This window comes from Lissotriton helveticus, chromosome 7 (genome assembly GCF_964261635.1).
Source record: "Lissotriton helveticus chromosome 7, aLisHel1.1, whole genome shotgun sequence".
Lineage (NCBI taxonomy): Eukaryota > Metazoa > Chordata > Amphibia > Caudata > Salamandridae > Lissotriton > Lissotriton helveticus.
This window is the reverse complement of record NC_136068.1, coordinates 247,558,354-247,581,646: the sequence shown is the minus strand read 5'-3', so window position 1 is coordinate 247,581,646 and position 23,293 is coordinate 247,558,354. Positions and strand designations below refer to the sequence as shown.

At 41.4% G+C, this 23,293-nt stretch overlaps 1 protein-coding gene across 2 annotated transcripts in view; it reads left to right on the top strand.

The window, feature by feature from the left end:
• DOK5 (docking protein 5) overlaps positions 1-23,293 on the top strand; it is a 590,993-nt gene that overhangs the window by 205,749 nt on the left and 361,951 nt on the right. Inside the window, exons 1-2 of one of the 2 annotated variants that reach the window (XM_078650482.1) lie at positions 9,886-9,973; positions 10,092-10,204. The exons of the other annotated variant lie outside the window; for it this stretch is intronic. Of the exons in view, the coding sequence (XP_078506608.1) occupies positions 10,172-10,204 (33 nt within the window). The 5' untranslated portion in view covers positions 9,886-9,973; positions 10,092-10,171. Of the gene's footprint in view, positions 1-9,885; positions 9,974-10,091; positions 10,205-23,293 lie in introns of those variants that run through there. 2 annotated transcript variants of the gene reach the window in all.

Sequence of the window (23,293 nt, the reverse complement as noted above, 5' to 3'; positions counted from 1 at the left end):
TACCCGATTGGGTTCGGGTCTAGTTTGCGCTTTATAAAACTCTGTAAAAAAACATTTCAAAACATCCACATGAATAATCGTGTGAAAAGACTAGAAGGCAGATTTTACGTTTTGCTGGTGTATTTTCAACTGGCAGAGTGAGGGATACATGCCCTTGGTCAAACAGGGTGTGAGTATTCTGTTACATTTAGAGCTCACCACTATGAAGACCGGTTTCTCCATCAAATTAACTGTTGTTACCATTGAAGTTGTCATTTTTATGGTGAAAGCCTGGTGAATATTTGGTAATACCCATGGCAGATGGTGATAGTTCCACCAACAACTCCTAGCAGGTGGATTGTCCCTCCAAATTAAGGCTATATTGTTACAAGTCTTCTGTACTTGAAGGGCAAGAGTGGTTCCCAGCATTTTATGGACACGTCTTACCTTTTGTCGAAATTCCACAACCATTTACTGACATAAACTTCTTTCACAGAGTTAAGTCAAGTAGATTTATTAATAATCCGACAATTTAGGTTGAGCAGTAGTGTTCCATCATGTGTGGCAATAATGACATTACACTACAGCAGACCGGAATGCAGTCAGTGGTGTCTACCTGTGGGGCATCTGTCATGGAGGAAATCAACATAGGGTAGTTCATCCAGTGGAGTTGTGGGCAACAATTATGGGGCTTTTGAATGGAGTAGCCATTAATGCTCTCTTCTGCATTAGGCTAAATCCTAATTTGGAGTCTCAGTAAGACAAGCACTGAAAATGAGCCAACTTGACACCACAAGTTGAGAGTGGAGAACCTTCCACTTGGAAGCAAAGGGTACAAGATTAATGGAAGTTTACAAGCCATTGGCACATTGAATGAGCTGAGGTAACGACCAAATTCTGCCAACAATTTTCAATTGCTCTCTCTTTAGAAATAATTGCTAGTCTGACTGGCATGATTCTCTGTGCTTTACTTTTGATTAACAATAAATTAAGAGACATGCAGAAAACTAATTGAAGAAAACAATGGCCCGATTCAGAAAGGTAAACTGAGATGAAAGTCTAACTTTACAACTTTTGGTATTCACAAAGGGCATTTACGAGTATTAAAGTTAGACTTTTGGCTCAGTTGGAGTCTCAGTTAAACTTAAGACCAAAACTTACATTTACAAAAGTCTAACTTTACTACTCGTAAATGCACTCCTCAGGTGATGTCTTGAAAAAATTACAGTTAAAGTAGAGCCAGTAAACCATACTCCTTCCTCAGGTTATGTCTTGCAATGAAATGACAATTACAGCATAGCCGGTCCACCATACTCCCTCCTCAGTTGATGTCTTGTGAATAAAGGCCAGTTGCAGCAGAGCCACTCCACTGTACTTCCTCCTCAGGTGACGTCTTGCAATGAAATGACAATTACAGCATAGCCGGTCCACCATACTCCCTCATGAGGTGATGTCTTGTTATCAAAGGACAGTGGCAGCAGAGTCAGTCCACCATACTCCCTCCTTAGGTGGTGTCTTGTAAATAAATGACAGTTACAGCAGAGACAGTCCACTGTACTTCCTCCACAGTTGTTGTATTGTGATTAAAGGACAGTGGCAGCAGAGCCGGTCCACTATACCCCCTCCTCAGGTAAGGTCTTGTGATTAAAGGACAGTGGCAGCAGAGCCGGTCCACCGTACTCCCTCCTCAGTTGATACCTTTTAATTAAATGACCAATGCAGCAGAGGCGGATCACACTGGCAGACATAGATTCTGATATAAGGATTAAATATTTACATTAGTCACCAGGAATGGAGAAGATGGAACTAGAAGCAATGTGGCAGAGTCACACCCATTGTAGATTCCAGGAAAGGGATTTTCTATTCAAAAATTGTGCTATAAAAAGGAAGATTGCTTATTGCCTTATTGCCATCCAGTTGGTACCCTTAACGGTCCATTCCTGCAGGTTTGGGTGTCAGTGTGTTATTTTTGTAAGATGTGTGCAGTATTATTTACCTATTACAGGAGTGTGTACCTCAAATAAAAAATAAATAAAAATATCACCAGTTGCTTGTATTAATTTGATGCAAGTGAGGCACATTCGAGTCCCCTGCTGCTGGTTCTAGGGCCAACAGCTCCCTTCTTTAATCTCACACACGGCCTAATGCAGCCCGACCAAACAGCAAAGCAGCCTTAGTCAGAAGGAAAGCCACAGACCCCGGTTGCAGTCAAGTTGGCAACCCGAGCGTGAAGAGGCTGTGCATGGAAAGGCAGCCATGCACGACTAAGCAGCACAATGGGCCGAGGGTGCATGTGGGAGGAGAAGAGAAAGGAGAGACCACGATGGAGGCAGCAGAGCAGGCAGAGCACACAGCAAAGAAGCTGAACAAGGTGAGGCAGGAGACATCAGGACTGCCACCTATTAACCCGTTCTGTGCTCATGACGAACTGAGCTCGTTATGAGGCACAGTGCTCAGATGCTCATGACGAGCTGAGCTCGTCATGGCCCGTGGAATGCTCACACGCGGGGATAATTCCCCTGCTGTGCTGAACGTTCCACGAAAATGGGTGCGGCCGTGACAAGCTCAGCTCGTCATGAGCACCTGAGCACTGTGCCTCATGACGAACTGAGCTCGTCATGAGCATGGGGCGCTGTGCGCGCCCCCCAGCACAGCGGGAGGAATTACCCCCACATGCAAGAGGTTGGGAACACTTTATATGGAATTACAGTGGAAAACCGAGCAGTTTGTGACTGCTAAAAAGGTTTATAGTATGTACAAACCCTATTTTGAGAGTCGGTAACCTTTTACTCACTCGCAAATAGGATTTATGATTCACTATTAGGAAGGTGCGTGCCAAGCGTGTTCCTTCCTAATAGCGAGTTGCAGGGAGATGTACGATAGTCTTGCAACCACAAATGCGGTACCAAAACAATCGCAGTGTACGACCTACTTTAAGTAGGTGGTAAGCCAGTCGCAAACTGGACCTCTTCCCCTTTGTGAATGTATGCAAACATATTTTTTAGGAGCAGGCAGTGGACCCACGGACCACTGCCAGCCCTTAAAAAAATGAAAAGAAAACTTAGCATTTTTTCCTTTGAAACGCAAACATGATGGTCTGCTTGACCCAGCAGGCCACCATCCCTGCGATTATAGCCTATTCCCAATGGGTCGTAAATTGCAAACCTGCCTCATGTATATTGATGAGGCAGGTCATTTGCAACCCCATTGAGAATCGCTAAATGTGTTTGAGACACATTAGTACATTCTGTTTTGCGAGTCACAAATTGCCAGTCGCAAAAAAGCTCAATTTATGACCTGCAAAACGCAATGGCTGTACATCTGGCCCTATATTACAGAGGTATTACAATCCATAGGGGTGTTCAGTGCCCCTATCAACTGCTAAGCCTTCAGCCCCATTCCTCTATATGGCCAAGAACTTCTCTGGAACTTGTACTATCCTTATCATATACAGTTGCGGTGCATCGCCCTATACAAAGTCTGCAGCATGGAACCATAATGGTCTTAATTTGCATTTTCACTATGATTGCGCTTTGCTTGGGTCAATAACTCCAGAGCTGACATTTAATTCTCATGAATTCACCCTTTGAATATATCAACTGCTATTTTTGGATTTATGCATTTAAAGAGTGCATTGGCCTACAGGCATTTTATAATCGCGACACTGTAAGGGGTTCTGTCACTAGACGGATGTAATTTCCCTAGCGTCCCAAATATTGGAAGCCTTTGGGATAGATAGCCCTGGAAAGCGTGAGTGGACTTTTGTCTTTACTAACAGTTATGGTTTTTTGTGCAATTTTCACTTCCAGGAGACTGGTTTGGGCAGAAACTGTGAAACTGGATGTGTGCCATTGTCTCAATAGCAGCGAGAGCAATTTTATCCATGTGAGCTTAGAAACTCAATGATCTATACATTGGCCAATGACCTCACATGGCCTTATGCAAGGGCACACTTCCCATACAGTTGCCTTGCAGACAACCGCCTCTGACTAATTCCCGTAATGTGAATTCTTTCCACAAAAATTATGCATTATTTGTGATGAAAAAATAGACATTCCACACATTCCCCAACCCAGCTCCTGTTAAAATGTATATGGCACGTATTTTCCCACTTGTCTTTACACTCAGAATAGTACATATAACATCTCCATTTACCCTTTATAAAGCATTCTAATGTCTTCTTTAATGATGTCCATGCTGCGAAAAATTCCATAAAATAAATAATGGTTAATATCCGGCGGATTTAAGTGGATAGATACGAAAACAATAAATGAGCAGTCTATAAACATTGTCATATGTAAATAACACCTACACTTATGTGGCTTCTACATCATCATTATTAGAATTTTCCTCGCTTGGTGGTACTGATTGATGACATTTCTGGTCCTGGCTCATAGCCTGTTTCGTCTTGAATTAGCGCAGGCTTAACACACTTCTGATTGATGATGGGTGACAAGCAGTCACGTGACGCTAATGCAGCTGCTGCTGAATATCCAGCCACGTCCAAATGAGTTTCCATTACCGCGTTTCTATGGACTGTGACAGAGGAGAAAAATAAATGTCACCAGTCTGAAGAAGGAAAAAAATGGACACCATTAAATAACAGTAATGTAAACAGAAGAACAAAAATGCTCTTCCTTTTAGGAGAATGGATTAACAACAGTTGCAAATGCATATAAACATTGTATGCAAAACAGTGTAGCGTGTATTCTGTGGGTGTGAGAAAATAATCCTTTCTATTAATATCCTTGCAATTTGCTGCTATTGCCTAGCTTAGTGAAGCAGGAAAGCCTAAAAAAAATCTATGACTTTTGTTTTGGGCCTCCATTCAAATAGACAGGGGCATATTACCAAGAAAGTGGCGGAGAAAGGCCTTAGCTGTCTTGGCTTAATGTCTCTCTCCGCCGCTTCAGAAACGCCAGGCTGCACCATATTAACAAGGATATGGTGCAGCCTGGCGTTTCCCGCTGCGAAGGTGCTAAATTACACAACTTAGCGCCAGCGCAGGCACCCTTGCACCAGAGTGCAAGGGTGTCTTCAAGCAGGGAGGTTTGTTTATGTGTAGTAAGGAGTTCCTTCCTCCACATAAACAAACCTAGAATGCCATTTTGTAACTTTCATGTGTGCTGCTTCGTGCAGCACACATGGAGGTTAAAAAGTGGCATTTTGAAAAACGGTTTGTTCATGTACAGGAAGGGACACCTTCCTGGACATGAACAAACCATGGCATTTTGCTTTTTCCATGTGTGCTGCACATGGCAGTACACATGGAAAAAGCAAAAATGAGAAGAAAAAAAGCATTTCTCCTTGTTTCGCTACCTTAAGACCAGAATTTTTCTGGTCTTAAGTTTGGCACCAAACTTCATAATAGGTGGCAGCGTCGACTTCAATGAGCGTTGCGGTGGAACACCCACCGCAACACCCACTGCACGTCCCTTTCACACTAATTTTAGCGTGAAAGGGCCCGATTATCAAGGCAGCGTTAAGCCAGTTAACGTGGCTTTAAGCCTCGTTATGTGGCTTAAAGCAGCCTTGACAATAGGGCGCTGACCCTATCGGCGCCACAACGTCACAAAAAGTGACATAGTGGTGGCAATAGGGGCTTGATAGTATGCCCCATAATCTTTTGACTTATGAAGCAGTGGTATCACATAGAGATGCCTCTTCAATTGCAAACTGTCCATATCTGAAGAAAGGAGGCGGAGTGGGCCGGTGAGGAGGCGTTAGTGAGTTAGTGAGTGTTGCTTTACCTGTTTAAGAATCCTACCCCCAGATTCTGTCCTCCTGCAGACTGATGTCCCATTACAAATGACAATACAAAGGCCATCCTTAGTCACATCACTGATTATATCGGCCATTACACCATTGTAGACATTGGTATTAATTCATCTAATGATGTGTATAATCATTTTGTATAAAAATGGTGTTTCCTATGAAGAACATTCTTTTTATAATGAGCACCTTTGGAGCTACTGTTGTTGTTGCTTATCAGTTTTGTGTGTGGTTTTGTGATCACAAACGTATGCAGCTGTGGCAAAGGGATAATACACCCATCGTAATTAGTCCCTTGAAAAGTTTGTTGGTGGGTGCTTCCTCTCTCAGTTCTCAGCTGCTAGAAGTACTGCAGCAAAGATTTGAAAACAGGGCCTAATAAAAAATCCATATAATAAAGAAAGCCCACCATGGTACATAAAGTATTGACAGAAAAGCAAATGTCAAATAAAAATCCTCTTTGTTCTTCATCATTGTCAAATTACACACAACAGTCAACTTGTTTCATTCCAATGACAATGTGGAACTTCTTAAAGGCGAATCTTGTCAGGATAGTGAATAATTTATCTACAGTATATATTCTAGCATCTGTCTTGTTCTTCAAATGTCATATTGATATGTACTTACAGTCATGTAGAAATGATGCTGTATGCACAGCCTTGTTGGAGTACAGTATTTAATCGACATTCAATTGTGTGATATATGTCTGTGCTGTATATGATAGTAGGTATGCTGTAGTAGGATGACAATTGTTTCACTTTTTCCAGCAGTTGGATGGTATATGATCATGGTTGTTTCATTATGAGATGGTAGATGTGTTTTAGACTCATATTGGATGTCTTTGTTTCTGTTGTTTATTTTATAGTTGTTTATTATTCTGACTATATAAATAGATAATGTTGTATGCATTTTAAAACAAAGGGGCATATTATCAAGGCAGGCGAAATGAAATTATCGCCACTTTTGTGGCCGTTTTCGATATTTATCGCTAATTACATGCAAAGTGGGTGTACCCAACCACTTAGCGACTGAAAAGCAGTCGCTAACGTCGCTATCGCCTATTAGGAAGGCAGGCGTAGCGCTAAAAAAATTTGCGCTAAGTGCGAATATCGCTAAAAACTAATGCCTGCTCAGACCAGTTCTTAGCCATTATATCCAATGGGAGGTGGATATTCTGGCTAAGACCCTATTGGCGATGATGCGTGAATATCGCTGGTTTTCCAGCGATATTCACGCATTTCGCTGCTATCGCCAGTAATTGTATCGCATTCGAGATAAACGTTGATAATAGCACGCTATCTCTGCGATAAAATCCGTCGATGCTTGGCGATAAAAAAAAAATTGCTAAGCTTCTTTAGCGATAAATATCGCTAGTTGTTGATAATATGCCCCAAAGTTCTTTTTTCTGACACTACAAGTGTGCTACTCTATGAGGGAGAGTTATATTTCTCAATTACTTCATATTCTACTAGTAAATTCTGTAATCATTGATACATGTTGTGGTTTATTTGTTAGCATACTACTTCACAAAGCATAGTTAGTAAATATGAATCTAGAAGAGAGCAGGTATAGCATTGGATGATGTCATCAGTGCTGTCAGAGGTTAATGTAATAAAATATATTTGAGATATTTGCAATGATATCACCATGTATTTAATTTTACATGTCATCAATTATTTCATGCATGAAGTCATAATCATAAGCAGTGCGTGAAGGGGCTCAAAGTATGATTAGTTTAGCTAGCCATAACTGACTAACTTCAGTGATTTGAATGTTCTGTTTTGCTCCTATGCCTCCACATTAACTGTTCTTCTTTTCCTGTGAATTTATGAGGTTTTATAGAAAGGAATATATAATATTTGATTGGATGTTCCAACCATGGCTTCTCTTTAACACTGTTTTCAGTGATGTCTGAGTTTTTTAAACATGTTAGAATGTGTTATACGTGTTCTAAGCATCATTTTGGTTAAACTTAGACTAGCCATAACTACCAAAATGGAGCTGTTATCTTGATTGGGGGGAGGCTGTAATGACATCTATGGAAAGTGCTTGCCAAGACATAGTAGGGATTGGTAATGGTTGAAACAGACCTTGGGGATGAGAGTGATCTACTTTTGCTCACATCCACACATGTACCTGCATACATCACAAGATTGTACTTTCAAGTTCACATTGTGCCGTAAAGTCAGCCACAAAAATTACACTGAATGAGTTCTATAGTTCTTGCTATTTCTGTATGTCCAGCAGTGGGCACTATATGACACCACCCAAGGACAATGCTATGTAATGCTTTAATGAGTAAGAATAATTCTCTCTTTATAAAGGGTAAACCGTGTATGATTGTTCCATCCTGACCTTCTTCTTGCTAATGTTTCCATTTTCTAGTATTGAAACTCGGTGAAGCAGTTACCAAAATGTCCTCTCTAGTTGTTACTTCTATAACTTGCTGCGGTTTTAGGGGTTTTTGTAGGCAGCGTTTGCTAGTTACTTTTGTACTCACTTTCAGGTCCATCCTGTATTGTCAAACAAGCAGACCTGTGACTTTCAGCTCCTGTTCTGATTGTAATTCCAGAAATTAACTCAGCAAATAATAACATCCCTCTAAGTAGACATGCTGACACTAAACAAGCTGAATGCATGAATTGTAGGTTGTGATAATCTGTGAACACTGTCACTGAGGAGTGCAATGCCCCAAGGAGATAATGAAATCCCTCATGGAAAGGATACCAAATAGCTGAAAGCTCTTTCTCAAGTGTGGTGTATTTTATCTCTCCTGCATTTAATTTAGGGGACCATAAATGCTACTGGATGAAGTTGTCCATTTTCATCATGCCAAAATAGCACCGACAGCTGAATTTGAGGCATCTCCCTCCAGCATAAAAGGTAGGGCAGAACTAGGATGAGCTAATACAGAGAAAGAACTAAAAGCATTGTTCATATGCAGGAGGGCTTCTTCAGCATCCTTTGACCAAACACATATGGTATTTTATGGAGTAGATGAATGATAGGCTCTATAACAGGAGGCAAATGGTCAATGAATCAGCTATAGAAATTGGCAAGCCTCAGAAAATCCTGCATATCTTTCACAGATTGTGAGGTAGGCCAATAACTAACTGCTTCTACTTTGTCTGTGCCATTTGCACACCAGTAGGTGAAAAGCTCACCACTAACAATTCCACTTACCTAACATGGAAGTCATATTACATGATTTTGCAGTATGAATGAAGTTTCTGCAAAGCCAATAGTAACTGTCATGGCTCTCACCCTGAGCAGCTCCAGGAAGGGCTAGATTGTAATGCATGGTGGTTTGCATGTCTGCATCTTGCAGGGTTTTCACAGGGAATGCTGGACCAGTTAGCAGTGCAGCTTTCCTGTACAGGAAGTAGCAGTCAGGTCAGCTGACATTGCACTCCCGGGTGAGGCCGCATAAAAGTCTGCAGTGGTCAACCCACAGTGCTTCGAATACAGCACTTTGCCCGGATGCCAGCTGCTGACTTCCATGTCCAGGAGACATCTTCCTCAACAGTTGGTGAACAGGTGATCCTTGTTACACACACTGACACTGGTGTTTTTGTGCCCCCTGTAACAGGTGCAGGAGTGTGCTGTCACTACTCCGCCCCCACACTTGCACAGGAGTGCTTGTGTTTTCTGCCATTGTGGCACACGCAGGAGCGCAAAACCACCTAAAGCACTTTCCCATGCTCACGCAGGAGCGCCTGTGTCCTTAGCCATTGCGGCACGCACAGGAGCGCATAGCTGCCTAAAGCACTTTCCCACACTCGTGCAGGAGCGCTGATGTTCTCTGTCATTGTGGCACGCGCAGGAGTGCTTGGCCGCCTAAAGCACTTCACTGCACTCGCGCAGGAGCGCTTGTGTTTTCGCTGCCATTGCTGCACATGCAGGAGCGCATAGCCACCTATAATTTAGCCCAAACTCGCACAGGGTCGCTGGTGTGTTTTGTGCCCTTGTAACAGGTGCAGGGGCACACAGTCTCAACACTGTTTGTACACTTGCACAGGAGCGCTGGTGTCAATTCTACATTTAAGGCTAGCGCAGCAGTGCTTAAGGTTACGTTTCTAATCATTTTGGCTCTCGTGGATTACCAGGTTACAAGATCGGTGTTATATAGGACGTGCTGGAGCGACCAGAAGCTGCCTTCCTGTTTGTCCTGTTCACCTGTACGAGAAGACTTCTCATCTCTGCTGATCGTTGCATTCTCCAGGTGACTATATGCTCCTTAGCAGTGCCTCTAGTGTTGGTGTGTGAGTTATATGTGTAGTACCCCGGGAGAGGGATGGGCAGATGCACTAATCCTTATGATTTATCCCTTGTCGAAACAGTGATTCCCAGGAGGGTTCCCTCAGCATCAGTGGCCGTACCCAACCAGGTCGTCACGTTAGACTCTCTGCTCTACGCTTCTATGATTCCCTCTCTGGGTCCCATCCTTGCCCTGGTCAGTATACATTCCTTAACTAAGGAAAGTAGGGAGACAGTGGAGGTTGTTCATGTCCTCCCTGCGAGATTACTCTGCAAGTAAAAAAAGGTAAGATTTGTGGGGTCCTAACACTGTAACATAGATCTGTGTTGAATGACACAAGTCTAATCTAAATAATAGATCGGGATGTCATCTATATAGACAATACCAAATTTGTCTAAAAAAGTCATGTTAAACACCATTCAGAAATGCTGGAATGCTGCAGCAGTTTTACTTAAGCAAATGGCATCAAGCAAAGTCATACAGTGCTCATATAGACCATATCATATTTTGAATGCAGTCTTCGACTTGCCCCTTCTCCTAACCTTATCATATGTCCCTGTGAAGTCCAACTTGGTTGTTCAGAGCTCTAAGATTAATACATGTGTGCAATGCCCCCATTGCTTTTGGTACAAAGAAGAATCGGGAAACCATCGGAAATTGGTGAGGCCTAATGAACCTACTGGCTAAATACTTGTCAAGATAAGCTCAAAGGTGAACATTATGAAGTTCTCTAAGCATGTATATCGAGCATTTGTAATGTGTGTGCAAGGAACTAGATCAATATGACAAATTGAATGTCGATGAGGATGCAATATTTCAATGGTATACTCATTAAAAAGATCAGCATATCTTTCATAAAGAGAAAGGAGTGTCACTCTTTTTCCATGACCAAGGTTACTGCATGTCTCTATTAAAGATTGCACTAGGGATTTATGAATTGCCACTTTCAAGCACTAAAAAGAATTACCACAGAAGGATAAACAAAATAAGTGTGTGAGTTTTTTTTTTTTTTTCAGAATCAGAAAAATCTTTATTCGGTTATTTACACAAAACAACCATAAAAGCACAATTTGATAAAAAAACATCATCATAAAAACCAACTATCTAAAAACCTCTTATCCAGAAATATAAACACGATTAATCTAGTGCAAAGATTTACAGCATTTCTAGGCATTTTAACCCTCCATACTGTTTCTAAATTTTAGGGCTAATTATAAAAAGCTGATTACAAATAAAGTGCATTCGTGTTTTAGCAGCTGTAAATAACAAAGTACAGGTCTAACCTGGGTAAAATTCAGTTTTTTAAGAAGAGGCTTTAGATAAATCCTCCGAGGTGTATCATAAAACGAACAAATAAATAAAAAGTGCACCAAGTCCTGCGGAGACACATGGTCGCAGCCACAGGACGGTAGCACTTGGCCTTGGTGGCTACATTTTGGAACTGCTAGCAGTATGAAAAAGACCCAGACAGAACCTAATTAACAAAAAACGGTCAAAGCTTGACATTGGCCAGGACAAATAAGGTTCCATGCTGAATGTAGATTGTAAAACAACATATTTTCGGACACTGCTTTTGTTTAGTTCCGCCTCCTCACACTGTAGGTTCTGCATAAGAGAAAAGGTGTTCTTTACGAACTCTACATCAACTATGGTGATAGAGTCAGGGTTCGAGAAAAGTTCAGGGCGCCCTAATGCGAGGAAGCAATTTTTCAGTTATTTTAGCCATGGGATTTTTAATATATTGTCCCATGATAAAACTTCTCTCAAGAGCTGGTGGTTTAACGGTAAATCCTTATTAAGCCAACATTTCAACCAGCATGTTAAAGGTCGTAGTGCTATGATGTCACTTAAATAGGGAGAACCTAGTTCTTCGTGCACTTTAAAGTTAGCAGTTCCCCTCGGGACCCCCAACAGCTGTTTCAAGAAATTATTTTCAGCTACCACCAGATCATTAACAGCTGTATGCCCCCATAACTCACTTCCATAACAGCCTATCGCCACGCTCTTGGCCTGGTAAATTTTTAACAGCGCGGCAATGGCCGTTTGCCCATTTTCCTTGCAAAGTTAAAAATGGCCGCATTAGCCCGGGTTATCTCCCCCTTTTTCCTCTGTATGGCGGGTCCCCGTTTCAGTTGGTTATCGAACAGGACACCCAGATATGAAAAGGTTTTTGTTGTAGGAATCTTCTCACCGTTTACATAAAATGGAAACGTCTTATTATGTCCTTTGCCTACATTCATTACAAAGGATTTTGAATTGTTAATGGCAAGATCCCGGGTTTTCATAAAACTGAAAAAGGTGTCAAGCAACAATTGGAGGCCTTTTGCAGTCCTAGCCAACAAAACGGCGTCGTCCGCATAAAGGAGGACCGGTAACGCTTTGCGCCCAACATAAGGATAATCGGCGCCTGTATTTAAAAGATTGTTCTCTAAATTGTTGATGTATATGTTAAAAAGAAACGGGGCCAGGATACAGCCCTGACTTACACCCCGGTGTACTCCAAATTCCCTGGTTAACTTCAAGTCCTGGGAATATCATACATTGGCCCGGGTGTCCTGGTGTAAATCCGCCAAAAAGTCAACCAGGTTCTGTTCCACCCCCATGTTTCCCATAGCCTCCCATAACTTGGCCCGGTTGACACAATCAAAGGCCGAGGAGAGGTCCATAAAGGCCATATAAATTGTGCCCTGACGTGCCAAAGTATATTTTCCCAGTACCATGTACAGGTTGAGGCACTGTGAGATGGTGGAGTGACCTGGTCTAAAGCCATACTGGATCGGGGAAATTATGTTGTTTTTGTCAGCCCAGGCTGTTAACCTGTTCAAGATTACACCTCCCACTACTTTGACCACCGAGTCGATTAAGGATATTGGCCTGTAGCAGGTCGTGCTATTTCGGTCCCCTTTTTTAAAAACTGGGACTATCGTGGTACCCCCCAAGACTTAGGGCATCCGTGATCTGCAACTGCGTTAAGTACAGCAGAAAGAACGGGCGCCCATAATGATACCCTTGATTTAAAAAGGTCCGGGGGCAGGCCATCAGGCCCGGGTGCTTTATTACTGGATAGGCCCATAATGCCCTTCTCCACCTCACGAATAGAAAATTGCAGAGGGTTGTCACCTGGATCACCTTTTTTATGTTCTGGCTGTGGCATTTCGCTGTTAAAAATAGCACTAAAATGGGAGACCCACTCTTCTTCTAGTATATGCGTGCCTACGGAGGAATCGCCTGGGGATTCAAACAGGGGTTTATTTATAATTCCCCAAAGTTTTGCACTATTTCCAAGTGTTATGGGATCTAACAGATTTTCCCAGACGGTAGCTTTCACTTCTGTTTTACGTACAGCCAAAGCCTTTTTATAGGTAAGGCGAGCTGCCCTGATACTTGGCGGATCTCTCGGTCTGGCTTTTAAAGCCGTCTTTAAGTGTGTGAGTTGCCCAGTTGATGGTGGATTTATGCACACTTCATCAAGCATTCCGAGAGTAAACCCACATTGAGATGCAACAATACTGAATTGTATTTCCTCTACATACTCTAAATACATTCTCTCTACATAAAGGAAGAGGCTGTTGGGCAGCATCCTTCAGCCATGAACCTCTTTGGCTTTGAAAGCTTCAGTTATCAGCTTGAAACTTTGTCAATCACACTATGGATCAGCTGACAAGAGTATTATAGTTCCACACTTTTTAAATTTGCTGTCTCATTGTTTCCTCCCACCTCTATTGGAATCAGGGCTGGATAGGCCTAGTTTTCTACTAAGCAGTTCCCTGAAGGGATTGGGTCCTAGGAGACAACAGTTAAATGCCAAGTGCTGCTCCTGGTGTCTCCGTCACTTCCCCCCACTCCCAAGGATAACTGCAGCAGGAATGAGGAAACTTCAAGAGAAAGGGGAAGGGAGGTGAAAGGCAGAGAGAAAGTGAACCGAAATGGACAAGAGAGAGGAAAAAAAGGGAGAGAATGGATAAATGCAAAGAGAGAGATGGAGTGAGGTGAGCAAGGGAGCAATTCTGCATTGGTAATTTGTGGATGGGCTACTTTTGGCTCCCGGTCCGACACTGATTGAAATGAGTGATGGACTCATTTACATCTGAAAAATACACTGAGTCATTACACATTAAAAACAACAATGTAATTGTAGGAAATGACCCTTTTTCTATAGTCACCCCTCACCTTTTGCTCCAAATGCTTATGGTAATGACTCTGACCCCAGTGCATGTGCTCTCACCGAAAACTGTTGCGTTTAATGTGGTAATTCCAAATTGGCAAATACTTTACCCCCTTATAAGTCCCTAGTATGTAGTACCAGGGGTACCCAGTGCATAGTTGGTAAAGAGGTCCCCAAGCTGCAGTACAGTTTTGCGGCACCCTGAGTTGGCCAAATAAACTACTGACAGCAGGTCTGCCATTGCAGACTTCAGGAGCAGTGCAAACTGCTCGAACACAACTGTGCCCTTACCATGTGTGACATAGTCAATACACTGTCTTTAATTTATGTCAGATACCCCTAAGGAGGGCCTCCTACAGCCTGTATATTTAAGGTGAGGAAATATAAGTGCAAGCCATATGTCCCTTTAGTGGTGTTCCCCACTGGAAACTACTATTAGTGTTAGTGTCTATAGGATAACACGGGCTGCCACACATGCATTCTCGAGGTTGGCTGCTCTACTATGATACAGCCAAAACATGCCATGTTTGGTATCAAACAACATGTCCCCCCACCCCTGACATGAATCTCATGCCCTGGGCGATGAGGCATGCACCCAGTTGGCTACCTTAGAGTTTCCCACACCTGGCAGCTCCAGTTTCTCTGTGCTCTGGCTTGCAAGCCCTTGCTTTCCTGCCATGAAGACAGGATTCTGATGTCCTGCCAGGTATTGTGATGAATTCCAGGAGTCTGGAACAAAGGCTTGGGCAAGAAGGGGGTCACACCTCCCTTCTCCCTTCTCCCTTCTCCCTAGCAGGCTAGTGAAGTGGCACATCTAGGCAGTTAGCTTCAAAGGTTGTACTGCCTCTGATATGCATCAAGGCTGAATCTCAGTGGAGAAAAAAAGCCCTCCCCTGTCCTAGGCACATTTGCACTGTGGCATGGTCGGGAAATTAGCTATGCAAGGAGGTATACACCCCCAGAAGGCTGATCACACCTCCAGGGTAATCAGACTAGTCTGTACTCTAAAATTAGATCCCTACCATCTTTAGGAGTAGCAAAATAAAGGGTTCTGGGTAGAAAAGGTGACCCACACCTCTGGATGTGGTCACCTCAGGGGCAGACCAGCTGCACATTGGCTACTAGCTCCCACATCCCTAACTTCCCTAAATTTAGTGTTTAAGGGACCCCCCCCCCCGATACCAGAACCTCAGTACTGGACAACCTGCATCAAGGAGGACAGAAGAAGATATGTGTACAAGTGAGAAAAAGACTTGTCCAAAGCAAAAGAGGGATACCCTGCAACTCTGACAACCAACGCTCTTGGTACTACTACCTGATTGAGACTTGTCCTAGTCTATCTCTCAGCTCCCCCAGACAGAGAGACCCCAGTGGAAGCATGTAGCACCCTCAGACTCCCCTGGACTAATGACACTGCCCCCCTGCAAACTAAAGGTAAAACAAATGCTCAGGATCTGAATAATCCCCTGGACCACCGGACATTGTCGTTACTGCGTGCTCCATTTTCCTCTACCAAGGCTTGTTGGCCACCAGTTTGGTAACAAACCCCTTTACTCGATGCTGCATTAAGAGGGAATTCCATCCGATCTTTGACCGACATCAGCAACTGCACCGTTGTTGTCTTTTTGCATCTCTTTCCCTGCAGCACTGTTTCAGTGGTAAAAGCAGTTCTCCCATGGCTCCCTTTCAGCACCATGGACAGCCAGGATCACTCTACACCCAGGCTCCACGGGCAGGGCCATCTTAACAACATTATAGGTCCCCAGGAAAAGCAGTGCACTGGGGCCTGCCTACACAACCACTCACAGGAATAAAAATATAGATTATCGCCCCTGCCAAAATTTTGGTCTGTACATAGATTAGCATGGGGCCCCTATGCCTTTGGGGCCCATGGGCAACTGCCCAACATTGCCATGCATTAAGACGACACTGTCCACGGGCAAGGTAAAATTGAACTGACTGTCATGGCTTGGTTCTTGGACCAGCATCACCTTTAGCCAGAGCGGGCAAGATGGCGGACGCAGCAGTGTCCAAGTGAGCAGCGCTGAAGGGAGCTCCCGTCTGGTTCTACCCCGTGTTATGATACTAGCATACTGACTGTGAACCGCTGATTTTCGAAAAAGAGCTAACCTTTCACGGAGTAATATTCTATAGATTTCTTTAAAAAACACGAGATTTACGGACTACGGACTCGGAGGCTGGTATGCGGCTTGACCTTTGGAAAAGTTACTCGCGATCACTCCGCTCGGCGTGGATACGCCCAATTCTCTCTTCCTCTCCCAGGGACACACCTGATCTGATATCCCCAGCCTCACGGCGGATTCTCCGACACCAGCACCAGCACGAACGCCCAGAGCTGTTTGAGCGGGGAAATCACCATTACCAGCATATGCGAAAGGAGAGACATAATCATCCAACTTCTGAGTCGGATAGTTTTACCGCATCAATGGCACCGAAAAACCCGACATCTGGCGTGCAAAGACAACAAAAGCCGAAAACAAGGGCGGTTACTGCGGCAGCACAGAAATCGATGAAGTCAACGGGGCTAACAGTAGTTTCATCTTCTGACAGTGTGAGTACAACTAATTCAGTAAATATCGAAACTATACATGCTACTATGACTGAAAATACTTCTTTAGCTCCTACTGCACCTCCTGTAACAGTTTCTGCCACATCCAATATAGAAGACTTGAACGTGGTGAATTCTGGGGGATGTAGGCAAGGTGCCATTCCAAAAATACCAGTGATGTTCATGAAAAAAATGGTCACTACATCTAATCCTTCTAAAAGTCCAGATAATCCAAATCTAATTCAGGATAAACAATTGCACGCTACTGTACGCTCTGCTAATGACTTAACCACTGTGGTAAACAATCAAATTTCCGGAGTATCAGAGCTGTTGGCTTCAGTACCATTGATCTCACCTGAAGATACGGACTCTATAGACTCTGCTGGTAATTTTTATTCCATGACCGATCTTTCTCAAGCTTTAGACTCGGATGGCACTGAAGATCTGGAAGCAGCAGGGGGGGTCCAATCCCTGCAAGACTATGAAAAATCGTTCTCTGACCCCGGGCAAGACGATCTAACTGACCTGGAAGATTCGGACCTTGAAGATTTTCCCAATAGACCGGGGTGGGCGGAAGAAGAAAACTTAAACACCACTAGGCAAGGTGATAATGGACCTTCCCCTCCTCTTGTTTCCATCACACCCGAAGTAACCAAAGGAGGGTCTAAAACACCGGAGGTAACATTAGAAGTTCTTTATCAAGTTATGCTCCACCATAGAGAAGAAACAAAAGCAGAAAACCTACGCACTCAGGGGGCAGTACGGAGACTGCAAAATAACTTGAGGAAGCTGATGAAAGTATCTAATGACACAGTAGCGAGAGTAACTGAGACAGAATCTAGGATTTCACAAATAGAAGATTCAATGGTTCAGCAAAACTCTCAACTAAAAGCAATGGAAGGAATAAAGGAAGAAATTAATTGGAAACTCGTCGATTTAGAAAATAAATCACGCCGGAACAACCTTCGAGTCCTAGGCGTTCCGGAAGGGAATGAAAGGTCAAATCCTCGACAATATGTTATAGAACTATTCTCAGAAGCCTTCCCAGAGTTAAATCATTGGAGATGAGAAATTGAAATTCAGAGGGCGCATAGATTTCCCTTTCCAAAAAATCGACAAGACTCAGCTCTCAAACCATGAGCTATTCTGATCTCTTTAAATAACTTCTTGGCTAGGGAAGCCCTCTATGATTTAGCTAGGCCTAATAGAAAGCGCAAGGGCAAAGGTATAGAATTTTTTGTGCGCCCTGACTACTGTCATGTCACAGTTCAGTTGCGCTGGCAGCTTCGCCAGCTCATTCCTTTATTTCAGGCCAAAGGAACACAGGCATTTCTGTTAAACCCTGCAAAACCTAAAATAATTTATAAAGAGCGCTCTTACTTTCTAATCTCAGAGGGGGCAGCTAAAGAGCTCTTAGCCTTGTTTTGAAAAGGTTACTGTTTCCTATACAAAAAAAAATGGGGTCAACTCTGATTATAGCGGTTCTTTAAGTTTAAGATTAACGTTCCAATATTCTCAATTTAAGTGCAAATACCTTTCTATGTTTCAAGGGTCGGAGAAAATATAAACTCTTTATTTTTTTTATTTTTTTCTGTTGGTATTTGCGCTTATTGTCTTAACCAGTATCTTCAATGTTTTGATTCTGGCTGTTCTTAAGCCTGTCTTTCATTCTTTGTGTCTAATATGTTGTCAGGATACTGGATCTGAGTTGATTTTGATTTGGTATGGAATAATAATCATGGAGTAGAGCCACGTGACGTGAGCTATTTAGCGCCTATCACGTCATCAATGCAAGGGACTAGTAAATCCCTTTGCCCTGATAGTTTGGGGGGGTTAGAGGGGGTGGGTGGGCTCGGGCTGAGCTCAGGGAGGGTAGGGTGGGGAAATGGGGTTGCAAACAAAATCAGAAATTGTCTTAATTTGTCTATTTGGAAATTTTTTCTCGCTTTCATTTGTTCACCAAATGTCTATGATATATTGAGATATAAGAGGTATTGCTGGATTGTATCGATCTATATGTTTTCCATCTTGACTTTATATAGGCTGTGCTTTGGGGGGGAAAACGAAAAAATACTCATTTAAATGGAGAAATTACGAATATGTTCATGGAATATTTGTGGGCTAAATAATTTTTTAAAAAAGGGGAGTTGCTGCGCAAATCATACAGACTATGAAACTCGATATCTTATGTATTCAAGAATCACATATTATGTGGAATGATAGACGGATGTATGAAGATCTGGGTATGAATTTAGTAGTTTGTACATCGCAAGGGACAACGACAAAAGGAGTGGCAATTTTATTTAGAAAAGGTTTGGGGAATCTGATCCGGAGTAAGGCATATCAATATGGTAAATGGGCAATTGCTGAAGTTAAAATTAATAGTAAAGTTTGGACTTTTTGTGCCGTAAATGCCCCAAATTCAGATGATCCAACCATATTGAACCCTTTAAATTTAGAATTAGCTAATTGGGCCCCATCGCTAATATTATGTGGAGATCTAAATCTTCATCTAGACCCTAATTGGAATATACGTGACACCTTTTATTATCAAGGGGCAAAAATAAAAATCATTTAAAGCTCTTCGTTCTTTGATAATGGATCATGGTCTATTCGACGTAGCTCATGAAATTTTTTTATCATCACCCGGGTATACATTCTTTTCTTTTCCCTATAAAAAGTTTGTACGCCTTGACTATTTCTTCATTAAGAAGGCATTACTCTGTGACACTAGATTTGATCTATACCCACGTATAATCTCGGATCATAATCCAATAGTGATTGAAATTAAAACTAACATATCAATTTCCCATGTCAGGCCCTGGACATTCGATCGTAAATTACTAGCCGACTCTGAGTACTTAGATATGATGGCAAAATGGATAAAATAATTTTTTGATAATAATAGAGGAACGGCCTCTGTCCAGAATGTATGGGATGCTTTTAAAGCAGAGATTAGAGGAGAGTCACTATCATATGTTATCAAGAAACAAAAAATTATTCGTGAAAAGGTAGATCAAGGGTACAAAAATGTTTTATTCTGGCAAAAGAAATTACTAACAGCAATTGCCCAAAAGCAACCAACATCAGATATCGAAACAAATCTAGCGATTCATAAAACTGGCCTATACACATCTTTTTTTCATCTAAATTGGCGGAACAGATAGCAACCTTTAGATCTCAAATATATGAGATGGCTGAAAATGCAGGGAAAATTCTTGCAAAGAGAACTAGGCAAAAAGAAGTGTTCAATACCATAGACTCAATACAGGACGAAACAGGGCAGATATATAATAAATCTGAATCAATTCTTGAAGTTTTTCGCCAATTTTACCTTAAACTATATCAATATAAAGATTACTCTTATTCTTCAGAACAGTGTATGTACTTCGCCAGGGTAAATGCTTTACCATCTCTGTCTAATGACCAAAAATTAGCCTTAGAAACAGAAATCACTTGGGAAGAAACTGAAAATGCAATAACATCGCTAGCAATAGGTAAAGCAACGGGACCTGACAGTAACCCATTGGAATGTTATAAGATTTTTAGGAACATCATAAAACAAGATATACTCATCACCTTTCATGAGGCACAGAGAGGTTTCCCACTGGAGTCCTGGTCCCAATCGGTTATAATTACATTTCTTAAAAAGGATAAGGATCCATTAAACCCTGCATCATATAGGCCAATATCATTAATAGATACTGATAGTAAGATATATTCAAAAATACTAGCTACACGACTGTCAAAAATAATATCCACAATTGTGTCCCGATGGCAACATGGGTTTATCCCAAATAGAGACACAGCAGATAATATTCGGAGAGTTATTGCTATGATGGACTGGGCAGAGGGTACCAAAACATCAATTGGGATCACCCTATTGGATGCCGAAAAAGCATTCGATAAGGTGGCATGGCCCTATCTTTGGGATCTGTTGGTTATAAAGGGCTTTGGTCCAGGAATAGTAACCGCCGTCAAGGCTCTGTACAAAAACCAGATTTCAGCTGTAAAAATTGGGGCCACTAAATCTGCCCTATTCCCTATTCAACGAGGAACACAACAGGGATGACCTTCTTCCCCTCTTCTTTTTGCCATTTACATTGACATCTTTCTTAATCAATTAAATCAAGATGAGTATATAATCCCGGTGGAGTTGGGCGGTGTCACCTATAGAGCTCTTGCTTATGCAGATGATCTAGTAGTAGTCACTAAGGATACTGAAAGGGCTTTCTCTAGGATTGAAGAATTAGCAGCAACTTTTGGTTCCTTCTCAGGATATAAATTAAACTTATCCAAAACTCAAATACTTTTTGTTGGTCAAAACCCTCCGCCTCTCAATAATATAGTCTCCGAAGCAACCTATTTGGGGATTAAATTAACAACACCAATTTCGAAGATTCCTAATCTTAATTTTGCTCCGATCCTGAAGAAAGCCAATTCAACCTTGGAAAGAATAGATCATTTACATCTATCACTGTATGGTAGGAACAATGTGTTAAAAATGCTGATCTTCCCAAAATTTATATACTTATTTAGAACAGTCCCATTGGAATTCCCGCTTGATTTTTTTAAGCAACTCGAAAAAATGTCAGGAAGATTCTTTTGGGGATATAAAGGCATTAGGAGAGCTTATAAAAAAATGATCATACCAAAGGATAGAGGAGGATGGGCCGTTCCATATTTTTTATTCTATTACTTGGCAACCGTGTTACAATTCATATCTCCTTTGATTGTGGGCAACAAAACCTTCATATCACAAGCACACTCCCCATCGATATACAAACTAGTACTAGGTACTGAAGCTAACAATCATTTCTTAAGAATAATAGAACCAAGTTACTATAAAAAAAACAAATTTAAGATTATATCTGCTGCATATAAAACATGGAGAATCATAAAAAAATTGGTTGGGATTCCAAAGATTGTAAGATATACTCCCTTAAACTCACCACACTGTTTTCCCCCTATATTTAGAGATCCGGTGATGAAAAGGTGGAATCATATTGGTATCTGCTACCGGAGCGATTTATGCTCAGCTAATTCTACCACTATATCTACTTTTTCCGAACTCCAACATAAATTCAGACTCCCTTCTCATGATTACTTTAAATATTTACAGATCTTTAGCTTTCTAAATTCGCTCTCTCTCAATGATCGACAAGGTATTAAAACGATTTTGGTAATAGACAGTCTCTATATCAAAAGGAAAATAGGGCATTTGTATAACTTATTTATGACCTTTCTTTCAGATGATCTCATTATGATTCAACATAAATGGGCAGAGAAATTGGGAGTAAACAACCTTTTGATAAAAGAATCAATCAAGACAGCTAATTCCATTTTAATTTCTGGGCCATCATGAACTCAACATTATATGACTATGTGTGATCTTTACTACACACCAGCTAAAGTTATGAAATCGGGCAAACTGCTGGTATAATCTGCAATCGCTGTACTCTGATCGGAGCAGATGCATTACACATGTTTTTTTCTTCTTCTAAACTAGTTGGTATAATTTCAGAAATTCAACTATTTATTGAAAAAATTACAGGGAGAAAAAAAATTCTCTCTCCTGAATTGATCCTATTTGGATTATCAATAGATTCTATAGAAAGAGAGCAACAACACTTGATTTTTATTATAATGTCTGAATTTCGTGCATGCATCACTCAGGAATGGATCAATTCGGAACTACCATCTTTTTCTATGTGGAGGGCTCGCTTACTAGCCAAATTTAATTTTGAACTGGCTATATATGCAACAAAAGGAAGAAAAAAGAAACAATTAGGGAGGAAAATCTGGTCTCCGATAAAACAATGGATCCATGAGGAAACGACTTAAATATTTGTCTGACTTTATCTATGTTAAAAAATTCATTGTATTCTTTTAGCAATTCTTCAGTTTTTTTCTCTGGTCTTCATTTTTTATTCTTTATTGGAGAATGTGTTGTTGTGAATTCTTTCTATGTAAAATGTAATGAAACTAATATATTTTTGTTTGCAACAAAAAAATCAATAAAAAGGAAAAAAAAAGCATCACCTTTAGCCTGCAGGGGTACAACGCAACTCGACTTGCAAGTGACTGATTTTCACTAGTGTTTTTTTCCATTGGCCGCAATGTTACATTTTCACAGTGTAATTTTGCATTCATTTTCTATTACATCTAAAAACTATAACTCCAGTTGTATGTATGCAATTCCATTGGTTAAATTAAGATAAAAAATACACTTTATTTTTATAACTTGGTATTGGATTTCTCTCGAGTGGTGTCAATTTCTTATCGTCCCTGTTGGTTGTATGTAATGCTTAACACATATTCCGCTAGTAAAGCCTGACTGCTCTTTGCCACACTACAAGGAATGAGCTAAGGATTTATTAGTGTAAATTGAATGACCATATTTGGGGTATTGTGATAGTATTACATGATGAGGTCTACCCTCACACCACTTAATACTCCACTCGCCACAGTCATATATTATTGAGCAACATTTTTATTATGTTTATAGGTAAATTCTGTACAAATATAGTGTCATCTACAGTAGTAGTAA